Source organism: Enoplosus armatus, chromosome 2 (genome assembly GCF_043641665.1).
Source record: "Enoplosus armatus isolate fEnoArm2 chromosome 2, fEnoArm2.hap1, whole genome shotgun sequence".
Taxonomy (NCBI): Eukaryota; Metazoa; Chordata; class Actinopteri; order Centrarchiformes; family Enoplosidae; genus Enoplosus; species Enoplosus armatus.
Genome location: NC_092181.1, coordinates 23,846,518 through 23,862,416, shown reverse-complemented (window position 1 = coordinate 23,862,416; position 15,899 = coordinate 23,846,518). Strand labels below are relative to the sequence as shown.

The 15,899-nt window shown below is 39.2% G+C and overlaps 2 protein-coding genes across 3 annotated transcripts; one reads left to right on the top strand and one right to left on the bottom strand.

The window, feature by feature from the left end:
- Window positions 1–4: 4 nt before the first annotated feature.
- Window positions 5–5,748, bottom strand: LOC139292917 (uncharacterized; the record flags this gene model as incomplete). Its single annotated transcript, XM_070915323.1, has 6 exons — window positions 5,740–5,748; window positions 3,009–3,183; window positions 2,445–2,908; window positions 1,177–1,363; window positions 824–876; window positions 5–37 (listed from the first exon to the last, which is right to left on the bottom strand). Coding segments are annotated over exons 1-6 (921 nt in total), but the record flags the coding sequence as incomplete, so codon positions are not given.
- Window positions 5,749–7,294: 1,546 nt separating this feature from the next.
- LOC139297680 (bifunctional apoptosis regulator-like) lies at window positions 7,295–15,750 on the top strand. Of its 2 annotated transcripts, none has more exons than XM_070920462.1 (9): window positions 7,295–7,400; window positions 8,651–8,951; window positions 9,670–9,768; window positions 10,242–10,335; window positions 11,610–11,782; window positions 12,033–12,177; window positions 12,615–12,794; window positions 12,902–13,098; window positions 14,404–15,750. In XM_070920462.1, exons 2-9 carry the CDS (start codon window positions 8,659–8,661, stop codon window positions 14,594–14,596), a joined length of 1,374 nt encoding a protein of 457 aa, XP_070776563.1. In that variant the 5' UTR covers window positions 7,295–7,400; window positions 8,651–8,658; the 3' UTR covers window positions 14,597–15,750. The 2 variants fall into 2 exon arrangements, with proteins under 2 accessions (XP_070776563.1, XP_070776554.1); XM_070920453.1 differs by having other exon boundaries at window positions 7,329–7,475.
- Window positions 15,751–15,899: the final 149 nt, after the last annotated feature.

The window sequence follows — 15,899 nt, the reverse complement described above, 5'->3', positions numbered from 1 at the left end:
TTTGGCCTTGCAGCTGAGACTCGGACAGGACGACACCCTGCGATCATAATCATTAAAAACCATCAGAAACATGCCCCCCAAAACCTCCCTGGGTAGCAGTGCTTAAGCCTGCAAACAGAGCAGAGGTAGATGCATATTGCATATTTATGATAGCAGTTAAAGATGTAATCCAAACTATTCTGTGGCAGTAAAGTGTCGTTTTTCTTAATTAATTGGTAATCCTGTCTATTTCTCTACCCTGCAGTGAGACTAAAGACTCCCCTCTGGTAAGTAAGTTTTCACTATTTAAAAGGTGAAATATACCATTAAGCAGAAGTTACGTTGTGCTATTCAAGTAATTTTGGACAGTAAAGTCAGTATCTCAAGACTTAGACAGCTGTTATGTGTGAAGATTTCAACTCTGCTTCATCCCTAAACAAAGCACTCATTTTAGCAGGCACCCGCTGCAGGGACACAGACAAAAATACAATTTTGGGGGGCTTTAGCGACGACAATTCATTTAACAAGTGGATCATAATTCTGGTGTACATTAAAAACCTTTCAAGGACAACACATTGTTTTCAAAGACATTTTCATGTAGTCATTACTATCTTTCCACTTTGTCAAACTGGAAAAGCTGCATGGAAAAATATTTTTTTTTTTTGCAGGGCTCTACTTTATTGTCGTTCTGGAGGCTGTATATGTGGTGTTGTTGAATTGTATTATATGTAATGTAATTATATACTATATATGCAATCAGGGGCTTCAAGAGACTTGAAGGGGACAGCCCTTATCTATGCTTTTGTATCGCAAAATGTATAAATGAAGTCTTTAGACAAATTACCTTGCTAGGCTGAGGACTTTCTGTGCAATCAGAGCCTCGGTCAAGACTGTCTCCTGTAAGAATCAAGAAAGTGGGCTCAGGTTCAGAGATACCTCACATGACAACTAATATTCAACATCTTCGACATTATTCTAAAACTGTAGTTTATGCATTCAGGCCCAACATAAATAGCTACATGGCTAGATGAAAAATAAAGTCAATGTACTGATAAACTAAATGTATATGTTACTCATGTTGTGGGTAATGACTTAATGGACAAAACAGAAAACAAAAGTGGTCCCTTGAGTAAATAATTGTGTACTGTTTGCATAAGTTGTGACTATGTAGTAAACGTGCTGTTATGAATCACTTACTGGCATCCCATTCAACCACTTCTCCGTCGGAGTTGATTAAACCACCAATTTCTTCATCTTGTTCCTCCTCTTGTTCCTCCTCCTCCCCTGCCTGCAGCCTTACAGTTAAATGGAGCGTTTGGTCCTCTAAGTTTGCAGATGCCATCTTGAGTCCATGTGACATTAGGGACTTCCGTTCAGGAGAATCCTGAATACAGAACACAGTGTGAAAAGGCATTCATTTTCTCCGTCTTTGTGGGTCTGATAAGAAGTAGTGACACCAGATTTGGACATTTCTCTCATTTGGTTGGAAAGCATAGTGAATGAAAAATCTCAAACATAAAAGGTACTCGATGACACTTTTGAAAGTTATCGGTTTACCTAACCCACTTTGTTTGATACTTAAACTAAAGTCGTTTTTGTATTCTTATCCTAAATGTCTCTTACTTTTTTACCATGAGACTAGTGTTTCAAGTCGGATCCAGCAAACTCTCTTAACTAGACGAGCTCACGTAAATCACTTGTCATTAGCATAATCCACACCCCTAAAATTGCCATGTAAGGCGCATGCTTCACGTCCTGCTGTCAGAAACCAACAGACAAAAAACATAACACATTTAGCCACGTCAGTCATGGTATTAGACGACCACTTAGATTTTTTTGAATATTTTCTAAACAATTAGAAAATATTACAGCTGCTAACAATGTGTCATCCACACAGCATCGCACTGTGACATAAAGAGACAATGGTTTACATGACGTTAGATGATAAAAAGATATCTAAGCAAAGCGGCCCATGACTAATATCAGAGGCAGTCAAGGAAACGTGACAGGGAGATACTACACAAGAGATCATTATAGGCTACAGTAGGAGATGTTACACTGTTGGTATAGCAGAGGATGATAATAGACAAAGACCTGCAAAAGGAGACCCTGAGGCAGCTGTTCATGACTCATATGACAGGTCTGGATCACTCAAGAATTTAGTTTGTTACCTAATAGAAAATTCTAAGACAAATGAGTGAATGCCACAAATCCTCTTAAATCACTCCACTCTAGAACAAATCTGTTCAGACGAGTGGTTATGGACATTATTTTAAAAAATGCATTTACAATCAACAAATAAATACAAAAAGCAAGAAACTTTAAATTGAGCTTGATGCTGACCATACGAAACCACTACTAGATGACTAGAAAAACAATTAGCATAAAGGATATATTTCTCTACTAATTACTCACATTTGCATAATGTTATTTAATGAATTTCTAAAAAAAAGTACTTTACATACCGTTTGGCAAGGTGCTGATCTTTTGGTCTCGTGTAGTTCTGCTTCTGTTGTCACAGATGTGCTTTGTTTCACATCAAGGCTCTGGTCTTGAGTATAACACTCACCCCCTGCATGTGTTCTCTGATGGGATTTCATGTTCCTTTTGTGACCAGGGGTCATCTCACGTACTGTGTTATTGTACTGATGCACAGTCACATTTCCCGGCGTTTTTCCATGTTTAGAAGAAATCTTAGGTTTCTCATCTGAGTCCATGAGCGTGTGTCTCTGCTGCCCCTCTCTGGCTGAGGAGCTCTGCCCGTAGAGAGTGGGGCCACCAGACTCCGAGCTTTTCTCCACCGAAGATACTCTCTGGTGTCTCTTTACTCCACATGAAACAGGGCTCTCCTTCCCACATGCTTTGAGGTGGGGATGACAGGTGTGTGTGGACGTATCCTCTTTTTCTCCCTCTGAGCTGAAGCTCTCATCTGTGTTTAAAACAAAACAAAAATGTGAAGAGTCACAATCGAGTAACTGTGTGTATGTCATCTAGTAAGGTGATGCTGATATTTAAGATTTTGCACTCACGATTTTCACTCACAGTCCAGCCTTCCTCTTCCTCTTTGATGATTACTTGAATCTCTGGTGTCTCACAATTATAGTCAGGGCTTGCTGGTGCTTTTTTTGAATCATGATGTGGCGAATTCTGGTCATCATAGTTTTCATTTAGACTCAGTGACAACGGATCTTGGAGTTCAGGATCCTATTAAGAAATAAAGAGAGAGACACTCAGTAACCAACAGCCGAAGGCATACAGTAACAAACCTCAGAAACCTTTAAGATGTGTGGCCACCACAAGTTAAGGGTAGAAACGTTATAAAATGGCACAAGTTTAATCTGGAAGAGATAATTCTGAAAACATGTTTTCTAAATTCTGTATATTAGACAAGTAATGCCACATTCATGGCAGCAGATAAGGCAACAACTCATTGTTGCAACTTGGGTGCGTTCATATATTGCTCCATGAATGTGACCTACGTTACCAGTCCTGCAGTCTCACATTACGTGTCTAATTTAATATTGTCTAATGTACACCTGGTATACAGGTGCGTAGGAGATTGAAATAATGCTAAAGAAGGTAGTGAACTCCTGCATGCTGTCAGCACTGTGTTTATTATGAAAGCAACATTCGGTCATAGGCCTTTGTGAGGCATTATACTCGAGCCACAGGCTGTTATTGTTCATCTAAAAAGTAGTCAAAACAAATCAGGGTGGAAGTTCGGTGCCCTGTTCAAACTTATCTTCATAAACATAACTTTTGTTGCCATCCAGAATTTTCTATTTGCAGGTTTCTATTGATTTCTATGGTTGTTGGTGCCTTGCTTGTCTCATTTTATTGATATATTTTATCAATTACTGGTTGTGTAATTGTCTGAGTTGTTTGTGATTTGACTGCTTCTTTGCTTGGTTGCGTGTCGAAGGTCTTGTTTTTTCAATAAACTTAGTGCAATGTGTACAGTGTGCGGGGGTTTAACCCTAACCCCATTTTTTGTTGAGTCACATATTTCTAGCTGTTTGTTAACAAGTTAAAGCAGATATTAACAAATTGTATTGGCTTTAAAGCTCTGTTTTAATTAACTGAACCAAGTGAGAGATATTGTTGCCTTCAGAGATTCCTTCTCCTCTCCTACTTGTAATTTGTAAACTCCTACTTGTAATTACAACTAGGTCTCCCATGTGAACAGTTTTTCCCACTTTCTGTTCATGTTTTCAGTTTTCAGTGTGTTGCCATTTGTTTCTCTTCATTGGCAACCGCTGCTGTCTATTAATTTTTATGATATGAGAACTAATTTGCAGTAATTTGAAACTTGCTTGAGAAAATGTATCACAATTAATATTATGCACACTTTTATTGTATGTATTGCAGTGTATTGCTGTCACCATGACAAAATAAAAACTTTCTCAATAAAACAAGATCGTTTTCACGTTATAACATCATTTTTTTCATCACATATTGTCTTGCTATTACTAGATAACAAATTATTCCATATTTTTCCTTTATACAGAAACTTTTCTTGTAATAACAACATATCACTTTATCTTGTTATATCACAAAACTTTATCATTAAAACAAACCTTTCTCGTTATAACACGATAGGTTGGTATGTTGTTAAGAACACTGAATCGTTAGTCAAATCGTTATCAAAGTGCCTAACCCACAATCACAACTTTAATTTTCTTACTGCTTGAAAACCAAGTCATCACAGTTTTTGTTATAATAATAATAATAATGTTCTATATCTCAGTAGTTATCATTGCAGTTATCTCATATCCCTGTATTACTACATATCTGTATAAAACCTCTACCTGAGTAATGTATGTAGATATGCAGTATATTCCAAGTGCAGTTAATTCTGTTTTAATCTATGCAAACTCAATCCAGCACCTTAGTGTACAGAACACAATATTACCTACTTACATTAATATAAAGTGTATTACTGATGCACTATCTTGGTACAGTGTATATTCAATACATATTAGAGTTAGAGGACTAGTTCAGTATTTATTCTCATTCATTTGTTTTTATCTAATGTGAAATATTTAAGGCTTAAATTGTCGTTTTCTTACCTACCTCTTAAGTGCCCTCGATCGATCTATCTATCTATTAAAAAGTCAACATTTGCGATGCTTACATTTCGCAAATGTAATGTGGTCATACGTAATGCCAAAAAACGTATTTTTAAAACCGACCATTTTTGTGCATCCCTTTAATGGATGGCACAAGCGACTGAGATTTTGTCATACACCAACCTTAAATGCATGCATAATGTTTCTGCACGCCGCTGGTAAATAAACTTATCTGTTTTGTTACACTGGCTGGCATTATCCTTGGCAGGATGTGCAATGTGTCTGATATTTTCTTCACTAATACTCTGGCATAAAAGAGGCCCTAGTACTTCCCCGAGAGTCAGGAGCAGCAAATAAAACATTCTCCTGGAGAAGTTCTGTATGTCACTGAATGCAACACTAGTTAGTTTAATAAAAAAAGAAACGACACTGGCTAACAAGCTAGCTAATTAGAGCTATTGTTAAATGTAGGAGCGAAAGGGGATTCATATCTAAACCAATGTCACCCCAGTCGACCTCACACCTAACAAGTTACTTCTTATTTAGCTGCATAGCAGGTTAACGAACTGTATCTACCTAGCTAGGTAACTGTTAACTATAACAGTTAAGCTAACGTTACATCCAAAACCCCAGAAAACGACAACCAGCTGTACAATAAAAGCCCGAATAGCAGCTAAATTATCTACGTTACCTCAAACATCGTGCGGTGTGGTCGCCGGGTTTGAAGGATGTCATAAGAAAACCAGGGTGAAGAGTAAATGAGGCTAAGTTGTTGCGTTATTATGGATGAGGGCAGCTGTCATGAACTAACCCTCCAGTCTCTGCTAGCTAAACTGAGTTGCGCCACCACTTCTTCTTCTTGTATTTTTTTGCAGCGGTTAGCGTCCCTGATGGCAGGTCACCAGCTGGAAGGTGCACACCGCCACCTACTGGACAGTACAGAATAAGTAAAATAAATTCTGAGACGTCATTTAACTACATACCTGTCGAAGATGAAGCCACCTATTTGGGCACAATAGGGGTCTTAGATTACAACGTGTTCAACGTTTCATGAGCTCAGAAAAACAGCGCTGTTTTCAGCTTTCATTTTCAGAATCAGAAATACTGTATTGATCTCCGGGGGGAAATTGTACAGTACTGGTGCGCCCATTCAAGATTAAAAGGCAGCATAAATTTGGAAATAAAAGTATGTACAAAATATAAAAATAAGAAATAGAAAATAAAAATATACACATTTACAATATTTAAGTGAAAAATAAAAGTAAAAAAATAAATATACAACAGCAATGCATAGGGCACAGCTTCAAAAAGTCAGTACTTTAAAAAGTACTGAGTTAAATAAGGAATAAAGGAGAAAAGTAAGAAAAAACAAGAAAACAAACAGGAGCGACTGTAACAGGCTGCATGCGCACTTCCAGTTTAAAAATAGTACATTTTTATAGTTTATTTAGCTTCAGAAATTGGAGAATGGTTTCTCAATCCATAAAGGAACACTTAATCCTTTAGTTCATCAGAAAAATTAAAATTAAATATCACCAAATTTGGAGATACATGGTTTTCACTGGACAGGTAGGGTATGAAGAATTGTAATCTGAAAACTAGTGACTAAAGCTGTCAGACAAATGTAGAGGAGTAAAAGCTACAATATTTGCCTCTGCGATGTAGTGAAGTAGAAGTAGAAAGTACCTCGAAATTGGACTTAAGTACAGTACATGCGTAAATGTGCTTGGTTACTGCCCCTGCAGCTTCCACAGTTTGTGCACACCACTGCTTGTTGGCTTAAGTTAGTATATGTATGTTTGCATCATAGACTGTATTTAAAGTTTTATGGACTTTATATACAGTCTATGGTATGTATGCATGTAAGTATGTTGCTATACATTCTTATCCTACAGGATGTGTGCTCTGGAAGTGATTCAGGACTATTAGAAGAAACACTAGGACATTAAAACTATAAAAACAGCATGGTTTCTCCTGTACATGCAGAGCCAACGTATAGGTTAATAGGTTACTGTTACTTCAGGCCAGTGACAGTGACATGATCTGATCTGAACTTTGTACTGAAGCAGCTTTTAAAAGCCACATGGCTGAAATCAGCTGTGCGTCAGGCTTTGCAACATCACCGAGGAGGATGACATATTCCTCTGTCCTCTTCTACTTGAGATACTTCACATAATTTGGGATAGGTGAGTTAGTGACCAATGACGAGTGCCATCAGGTACCCGCATGACACGCTGACGTGTGCGTGGGGCTTTCCACAGCAGCGCGGAGCCATGGCTACAGCTGCTCAGGCAGAAATATTTATCTGCTCCATGGACAGTTTAATTTAGGGTTAGCTTACGAAAAGCAAACGTAAGTTATTTAAGTATATAGTTAACTATGCCATCCTCCAGCTGGTCACCTGTCAAAGGCCATTCGTGAGGCGAGGTAAAACTGTGAGTTTATTGAATGACGTTGACTAGCACTTACTGTTAGCTATCATTTGATGGCTAACTAGCACATCAATCTTAAAGCTAACGACAGTTGTCACATTTTAGTATCTGTAATATCAGTAAACCGTTCTTTCTGCTTTACAGAGCAGTAGCTACATGTTGTTGTTGTTGCTGACCTAGCTAGTAGTAGCTAACGACTAGCTAGCCAGGTACAGAGTACAGCTAACGTCCAGATCAGGATGTGATAAGTTAACGTTGCCTGCTATCAAAGCAGCTAACTAACGTTAGTTATATAAGATGGCAGTGTTTAAATGAACATTATCGCTTTCTTTCTGTATCGTGGTTTGGTGCTGACCAGTTCACCGTTTGTTGTTTCTACTAGTATGTGTGCGCTAGCTATTTATTTGACCCAATGCTATCAAGACACCGTCTCCTTGTAAACAAAACACGTTAACTGAATTTAAAATGAATGTCATTAGGTGCTTAAATTATTCTTATGCCTATTTCTCACATGTACAAATCTGTTTACTCATACAATGGCATCCTATGCCAGTTAACGTAACTCCATGTCAATGGACCATACCTGTGTTTTGGTTTTAGCTAGTTCCTTAACCACAAATGATTTGTACCTAAAGATCCCCTCCAGACATGTATGAAAACAAAAAGTCTGCTATTTCTTTCTAAAAATGTTTCTGCTGGACACCCATTCTCAATGTATGTGACATTTTATAGACTAAGCACTTTGTCAGGTTAATTGAAAACATAATTGATAGTTTAATCAATATTGAAAATAATTGTTGCATCCCTAAACTGCGTTACTTTTTTTTTGTTTTATGCGATAAAACATAATGCAGACTTGATGTTCTCTGTGATGGATGTATACAACTCAAGAGTTTGCTAATATTATCATATTGTTAAGAAATGAATGAAAAAAATGTCAACATAACAGCAACAGCATTGTTTACTAAATGTTTAGTTGTGATGTTAAATATATGTGAATTAAAGCACTGATATGGTCCTTTTAAATTGCCAGTTGTCTCTGAGAAGCTTTTAGAGACTGTACCCATATTTTAATATTTAGATGATAAAAGTTTTATATTTTATATTTAGACGTTTATAATTTTCCTCATTTAGTTCATTTTTTGTAATCTTGTTTCTCCTCTTATTCAGACTTGGATATGTTGCACCAGATAGAGTGGCATTCATCAGATGAAGGTCTGGGAGGATCAATGGAAGACCCTCCTCACTTATCTGAATTTCCTCAGTCGAAGCCCTCCACGGCCAACATCTCAGAACACGAATTCTCGTGTCACTGTTGCTATGACATCTTAGTGAACCCCACCACCCTAACCTGTGGCCATAACTTTTGCCGCCACTGTCTGGCTCTGTGGTGGGAGTCCTCTCACAAGAATGAGTGCCCAGAGTGCCGGGAGAAGTGGGAAGGCTTTCCTAAAATCAACATACTACTGAGGTATGCTTTTCACAGCCAGACCATATCAGGGAACAGTATTCCAATTTCTCTCATGTACAGTTGAGAAAAGAGACCCACTGACAGCCTCTATATGTAGTGTCAGTACCAAAACAGTTCCTTACTTTGGGGAATATAAACCTGTTTCTCTACAAAACTCTTTTTAATGTAACAAAATAAGTTTTCAAATGCTTTAACAGAACTCTGCCTAAATGAAACACAAATTATGGCGTTTGTGTTAGAAATTACCACCCCCAGCTACTTAAGTCAGTGAAGCCGGAAACATTTGTTTGTCTAGCATTGTGTGTCTTCATATAGATTTCCTTTTTTTACTGTAAGAAATAAGGGGAAGCAAACTGCTGCCATCAGACTCAGGAACTGTATCACCAAAGAAATCAGGAAGTTGACTTATGATTTACAAGAAACAGATGTGAATAAGGCCAAAAGGTATACAACAGTATGACGGGTAAGGAGTTGGAATTATCGTTGTACACTGTTACTTGCAAAAAAGACTTGTGCTGACTGTTTACGAGAGGAATAGGATGGTGGAGGCAAAATGTGAAATTACTGCACATTTTCCACATCATAGCTGTGGAAGGACCAATTCCCCCCCCCCCCCAAAGGGAACCTTGCCTTCACCACCTTCTTTGTTTGATCTCTTGTCGTCCGTTTAACTTACATTTCCCATTTGCACTTGTTACCGTAATGCTCTTCTCTCTAGGGATGCAAGTGACAAGCTGTTCAGTGAGGTTGTTCAGCGGAGGAGAGCAGAGATCCAGGCCAACCCCAAAATCTCCCGGAGCTTGCTGGCCTTCCAGAGGTAGTACAGCATAATCTATGATAAAAGCAGTTTTGTTGTAAGGCTTTGGGACAGTGTGTGAGCTATATTACCCATGCTGCAACTCAACCGGTGACAGTTCGGTTGGAGATTTGGGTGTGTTATGCTAGTAGCGGCTAATGTAGCCTCAAGCTGCTAGCCTCAAGCAGAGATGAGGAGCGGTCTACAGAGGTCCTCGATTTTTGTTCAATTTCTAATTTATAGTTTTAGTGACATCACTTGAGGCAATTTATCAGATTTCGCACAGCTCCCTCTGAAGCCACAAACTTTTCACGTATGTAGTCGTGCTCCCCAAGACTGAATTTGATGTATAATATCAGTGGAATTCACCTTTTGACATTGATGATGTTATCCCCCTGAACTTGCCCTGTGCCTGATCTGCTCACTTGTATTTGATACCTTTCCTCTGAAGCAAAGGAGCTGGCTTCCATTAAATATCAACATCATGTTTTCAGGTATGGTGACAACTTGGGCAGATCCAGGACAAACCAGCACAAAGGAGCGGGTTTCTTCTTTTCCGGAGTCCTAACTGCCTTCACGTGCATGGCTGTAAGTATACAAAGGCAGTAAAAAGTGCTTATGAGGCTATGAAGCTACCTATCTTACCTGCCTATTAGGTGCCGTTCACAGTGTGTTACCATGACAACATCAGTTTTTGAACCTTTTTGAGGTTGATGGTTTGATTTATTGATGAGGCCCACAATAATCTAAGGGATAACAAGTTAAAGTAGGACTAACGTGACCTCACTGTAACACAATTTTCTTAAATTAGAAAATTAAAATTATGTTGTAAAGACCTGGTTCTTGACGAAGTTTGGTATAAAAACCTAACAGTCATAATATGTTATAGTTATATAGTTTATCCAGTTTGCATTATTTGATTGGTAAATAAGATTCATACTTTATAAGATAAAGTATGCAGTCTGGGGTTTGAGGTCATACTGATGCTCATTCTCAGTATCCAATTGGTACATTCTTACTTTGCAATGGTGCGTCACTAATGTTATTTTGTAATATATATAATGTCACGCAAGAGTTTTTCTTCCTTGTGCCCACTTTTTTACTCCATGATATTGCAAAATGTGCCTTGTGCAAAAGTTATTGTACTTACACTGTTTATTCTGATTATAGCATTTAAATAATTTGACGTCTACATTCAAAGACTGTATTTTTAGGTTGTTGTATATTTTAACCAAAGGGATTTTAACAGCGTGTGTAATATTTAAAGGTTAGCACATTAGTGGATGAAAAGGTCAGTTGTTCATCTCATGTAGACAGACAATGTTTATTTTGTCCATGTGGCACTTGGGAGCAACGTCACTGTGTGTCCTGCCACGTGGCAGTAAATGAGTGTGTGCTGCTGGGAGCATGTAAGAGATTACAGCTTGGTCCTGTTTTTGACCCCAGTTCATTAATGAATATTATTATTGAATCAGGTCATTTTAGCAAAGGAGGCCTGGGCCTGTGTGCAGATAATTTGTTTTGGATGCTTTTGAATTTGTGTTTTTGTTTTTTGGTCTGGAAAATAACATTCCCTGCAAACTGAGATGAGCTGATGCTCTTGATGGTTGATTCATTCAGTAACTGGATGTACTTCAGGCTAAACCAGAGCTGTGGACTGCCACTGTGTAACTAGTTGGCACCAGTCTGGCCTATAAGGGATTCCAGCTACCATGCAAACCTGATAATCCCCTTCTCAACGACAGCTTTGTGAACTAAATCTTTGCTTTTTATCCAAATATATACAATGCACCCTGGTGTTGTATAAGCATTGTAAACAAGTGTTCACTGTACCTTGTTTGTTAATATCTGTGTGTTTCCAGGTGATAGTGCTGGTGTATCACTGGAGCAGTGGTGTGGTGGAGCAGCATGACCCGTTGATCAGTAAGCCCGTGTCTCGCTGGACCCCGGAGGAAGTCGTGTCCTGGCTGGAACACTTGGGGCCCTGGGCCCAGCTTTACAGAGAACCCTTCCAGCAGGAGAACGTCAATGGGAGGTAGATGACTTACATTGGATTTTATTTCAGTGCAATTTTTGTTTGTATTCCTTGTCTTGATTTTGAAATGCGTACACATAGCCCACAAAATAGAACTGAGTTGAGCCATATTTACTAAACATACTGTCATCTTTCAATTGTAGTACATTGTTCCCTATTTAGGTTTAGACTTGCACAGAACGTTACAGAGCACAGAAGCTCGTGTTGTGAATTATGTTCATGCCATGTGGTTTTGATTTCTTTCCTTTAGGCTACTCTTGATGCTGGGGGACGAAGAGTTGTTAAAACCTCCTTACAGCATCGAAAATCAGGCTCATCGACGAGCTGTTCTGGCTGAACTGGACAGAGTTAAAACCCTGGGCGTCAAACCTCCGCAGAACCTCTGGGAATACAAGGTAAAGAGGCGGGTCTGCTTCAGAACTTTGATTATACCGCAAAGAAACCACTGATCATTGGCCTTTTCAGTGTACTGAATTTAGCATTTTTGGTTTGCAAATATTTGTCCTACTGTAGGTACTTAACTTCCCATGCTGGTAGTATTTTCAGTACTTCTTTGCATCTTTAGATGAGTAAATATGAAGTTGATGTATTGGAATTTATAGTACCTCTGAGCAAGTTTGTGTAAAACATCTTGTTTTGCTTCCACCTCCACAACAATAGCAGACACTAGACAGTCTTAATGTGTATTTAAGGATGTGACCACAATCCATTCATGTAAGAAAAAAACCCATAATTTAGATTTTAAGAACTGAGTCTCCAATGAGTGTCATATTTCTTATGTGTACAACCAAATGACCGTCCTCTTACTTGTATTTCTCTCATTTTCTGGCAGGCTGCTAATGCAGGGAAGTCTCTGTTCTTACTGTATGCACTGAAGCGCTCCCCTCGTCTCACACTCTTCTATTTGTATTTATTCGACTACTCGGAAACCTTCCTGCCCTTCCTTCACACCTGCTGTCCAGCCATCGCAAATATGGACCAATCAATGGAGAGCAGCTTCCTCAACACGCAGGTGACACTAATACAGTATCATTAAATCTGTTATAAGAGGTTAAAAAAAACTAGAATATTTGGTCAACCGTCATCTTTTGTTTTCTTTGATGTTCCTGTGTTTGTTAGTTGGAGCCCAGTTGGCGACAGTGGGGAGAGTTTCTTGTAAAGTACCTCCTGCTTCCGTACCAGCTGATAGCAGAATTTGCTTGGGACTGGCTGGCCGTCCACTACTGGACATCTCGCTTCATTATTGTGAACGCCATGCTGCTGTCTGTGCTGGAAGGCTGCGCCCTGTGGACACTCTGGACAAGAGCCAGGATCAGGTATACACAAAGGGGAAGGCTGGGTGCTTTCTTTTTGGTCTTTCTTCTTTGTAATACACACAGTCACATAAAGGCCTTTTCCACTACGGTAACGACCCATAACCTGGAGCTTCCCATAACCTAAACATTCAAGAACTTGTGCAAGCGGTTGTCGCTGCCACCTCCATTGTTTTCAATATAAACATGACGGCAACTGTGCCACAGAGGTCGGCGGCGGCATCATTAACCTACATGGCTGGCTGTGTGACCATGGCAACCACAGAAATTACAGCCAGGGAAATATACGGGAGCTGATTTTACCAGTGACTGAGGTCCCTGAATGATACACCTCTTCCCCAGCAGAGAGCAGACAGATCAATGACGAGAGACGGTATTGGAGCAACATCTGCTTCAAAGTGTGATTATCTGGTCTGGGACAGTAAACAATGGTTATGATACTAGTTAGCAAAACTTGCTGTATTAATCGGGTCACAGTGCAAACCATTTCCTCTATTTTAAGCTACAACCTGCTCTATGTAGCTGCGTGATGGGATTACAGTAGGTGGATAGCAGCAGCCTGTACTGGCTGGTAGGTTTGAGGTAGTTGGGAACAGAACATCAATGTTGTGAGGCAGCAACCGCTCACTGTCTGAAAGCACCACAAGCCTTTGTTCTACTTTGAGTTTCCACTGTTTACAAACTGGAACATCTCAGATATACACCATCGAAAAGGAGTCGGTATCATTAAATTAATTTAAGGGTAGGAGTCGTAGTGCAGTAGGAGATCAATCGAATGGAGCAGAGAGTGAACGAGACCGGCACCAGACCAGTTTCCTCCCCCTGACCAGCTCTCACATGCCCGCAGCTTCTTGACCTGCTCTCTCGCCGCTCCCATTAAACCAGCCTACTTCTTGATTTTTCTCCTGACTCAGAAAGAGTCTGGTGGAGAACAATAATAATAATACTAATACATTTTAAGCACCTTTCATGAAACTCAAGGACACTTTACTTAAAGACACAGAGAGAAAACAGAGAAGCGGCAAACAAACACCGCCAGCGTCCTCTCATGAAGAACACATCAATAATTTCCAAGCTTTGTCTTCTTCAAGAGAAAATAAGATACAGTGATATAGCGTTTGGTCGCGTTTCCTTGCTACTTGGTGTCAGAAATGGTTCACTACTAGAAAGTTTGCATGTGTTTGAAAATTCCTACACTATTGAACATTGCTGGGTAATGTAATTGTTAAGTTAAGCAACATGTTAAGTTAGGGGTTGGTCAGTTCATCAGTGCTACATACACTAACTTGTATCTTCCACTTTCCTTAGGACTCTGCCGCGCAAGATGTGGAACCACTTGTGGAAGATGTTATCTCAGGGGTTTGCCTTCGCCCTCCTGTGGCCTTTTGTCCCTCAGTTTGTGTGCAACTGCCTCTTCTACTGGGCTCTCTACTTCAGTCCCATCATTAATATAGACCTGGTGGTGCAGCAGCTAATGCACCCAGAAACACAGGCACCGTAACAAACTGCATGCAGTCAGTGCCCAATTAATACCGTAAAGTTCAGCAAGTAAGATAGCCAGAAATCCGTTGCCGTCGAAGAGAAGTGTTTATTTTTAGAAGTAAACTCACATGAGACTGGCTTATTTGCTGTTGAAAAGGAGGTTTTCTCGCTTTCCGTCTTGTCTCTCTGCTGGATGGTTGCCATGTGAAACAAGAGAGGCATTAAGCTATTGTAAGAGAAACGAAAACCAACGAGATGAGAAACAGTGAAATATCTGTGATGTTATTGATGAGGAGAGATGACTGCAGTGATCCCTCTCTGCCTGCACAGTGCATTCACCAACCACATTGCCTACATGGTCCAGAGGGCAGTTATGCAAATGATAAGTCATGTTCCAACACTGGCAGTGAAGACTGGCCTCATAAGGAGTTTTCTGACAGCTTTGTAGCACTGAGATGGCTGTAGTCTGTTGAAAGGTGAGCTTATTTATGCATATACTGACTTGGCTAATCAAGGACAAGTAGCCAAGTCAGTCAGTAAATACATTTTTGTTTGACTTCTTTTATTAGATGTCTGTATGGCATGTTCTCTACAACCAGTTAAATGAACAACAGCTGCTTTAAAAGTCTCAGTTTGAATGAAGCAGTGTTATTAGTGTATATAACTCCTGATTATGTATACATTTTGATGCATTCTTTGGGTCTTCAGTCCAGTTCTGGCTTTGACTGTGAAGTTGGTGCTGCAGAGCTGTCTGAAAATTCACTCTACGAGGTTTTTAACATGATTGCGAAATGTGTCAAATGTTTGTGGCTCTGCAGCCTGATGGGAACGTCAGGCTCTACAGTTGATTCACGGATAAAACAAAAACATTTCACAATACATGTGGCACTTAGATTTGAAAGAAAACGTTTGTTCTTAAAAAAATATCGAGATGTCGATAAAGAGCTTTTCTAATTTTCATGATTTTAAGGAGAAAGTGTTCGTAGCAGATTTTATTTGCTTTACTGCTTACAAATATTGCGTTCTACATTTGTTTTATTGTTCAAAAACATTTTGTTTGCAGTATACGTTTCCATGTGATGGGTGGGTAGAGCTAATCAAAGACTTTTTTTATTTTTGACATAGTTCATTTGCACTTAAAAGTTCTACACTGTGATTTTGTTCTTCAATGTTCTCTAATGACAAAAAAAATAAAGATTTTTAAATAATGTTATCCTCCTGTTGTGGGGATTTGTTTTTCTTATGATGTAGTAATTGCTGGACATTTTAAATGTGATGAGGATAATTATGTTTATAAGGACAGTTAAAACCAGAGTCAGGGG

Coding starts and splice junctions, on each gene's coding strand:
- LOC139297680 (XM_070920462.1), top strand. CDS start 8,659: ATGTTGCACCAGATAGAGTGGCATTCATCAGATGAAGGTCTGGGAGGA. Junction 10,336..11,609: donor CTGCCTTCACGTGCATGGCT/GTAAGTATACAA, acceptor GTGTGTTTCCAG/GTGATAGTGCTGGTGTATCA. Junction 12,178..12,614: donor AGAACCTCTGGGAATACAAG/GTAAAGAGGCGG, acceptor ATTTTCTGGCAG/GCTGCTAATGCAGGGAAGTC.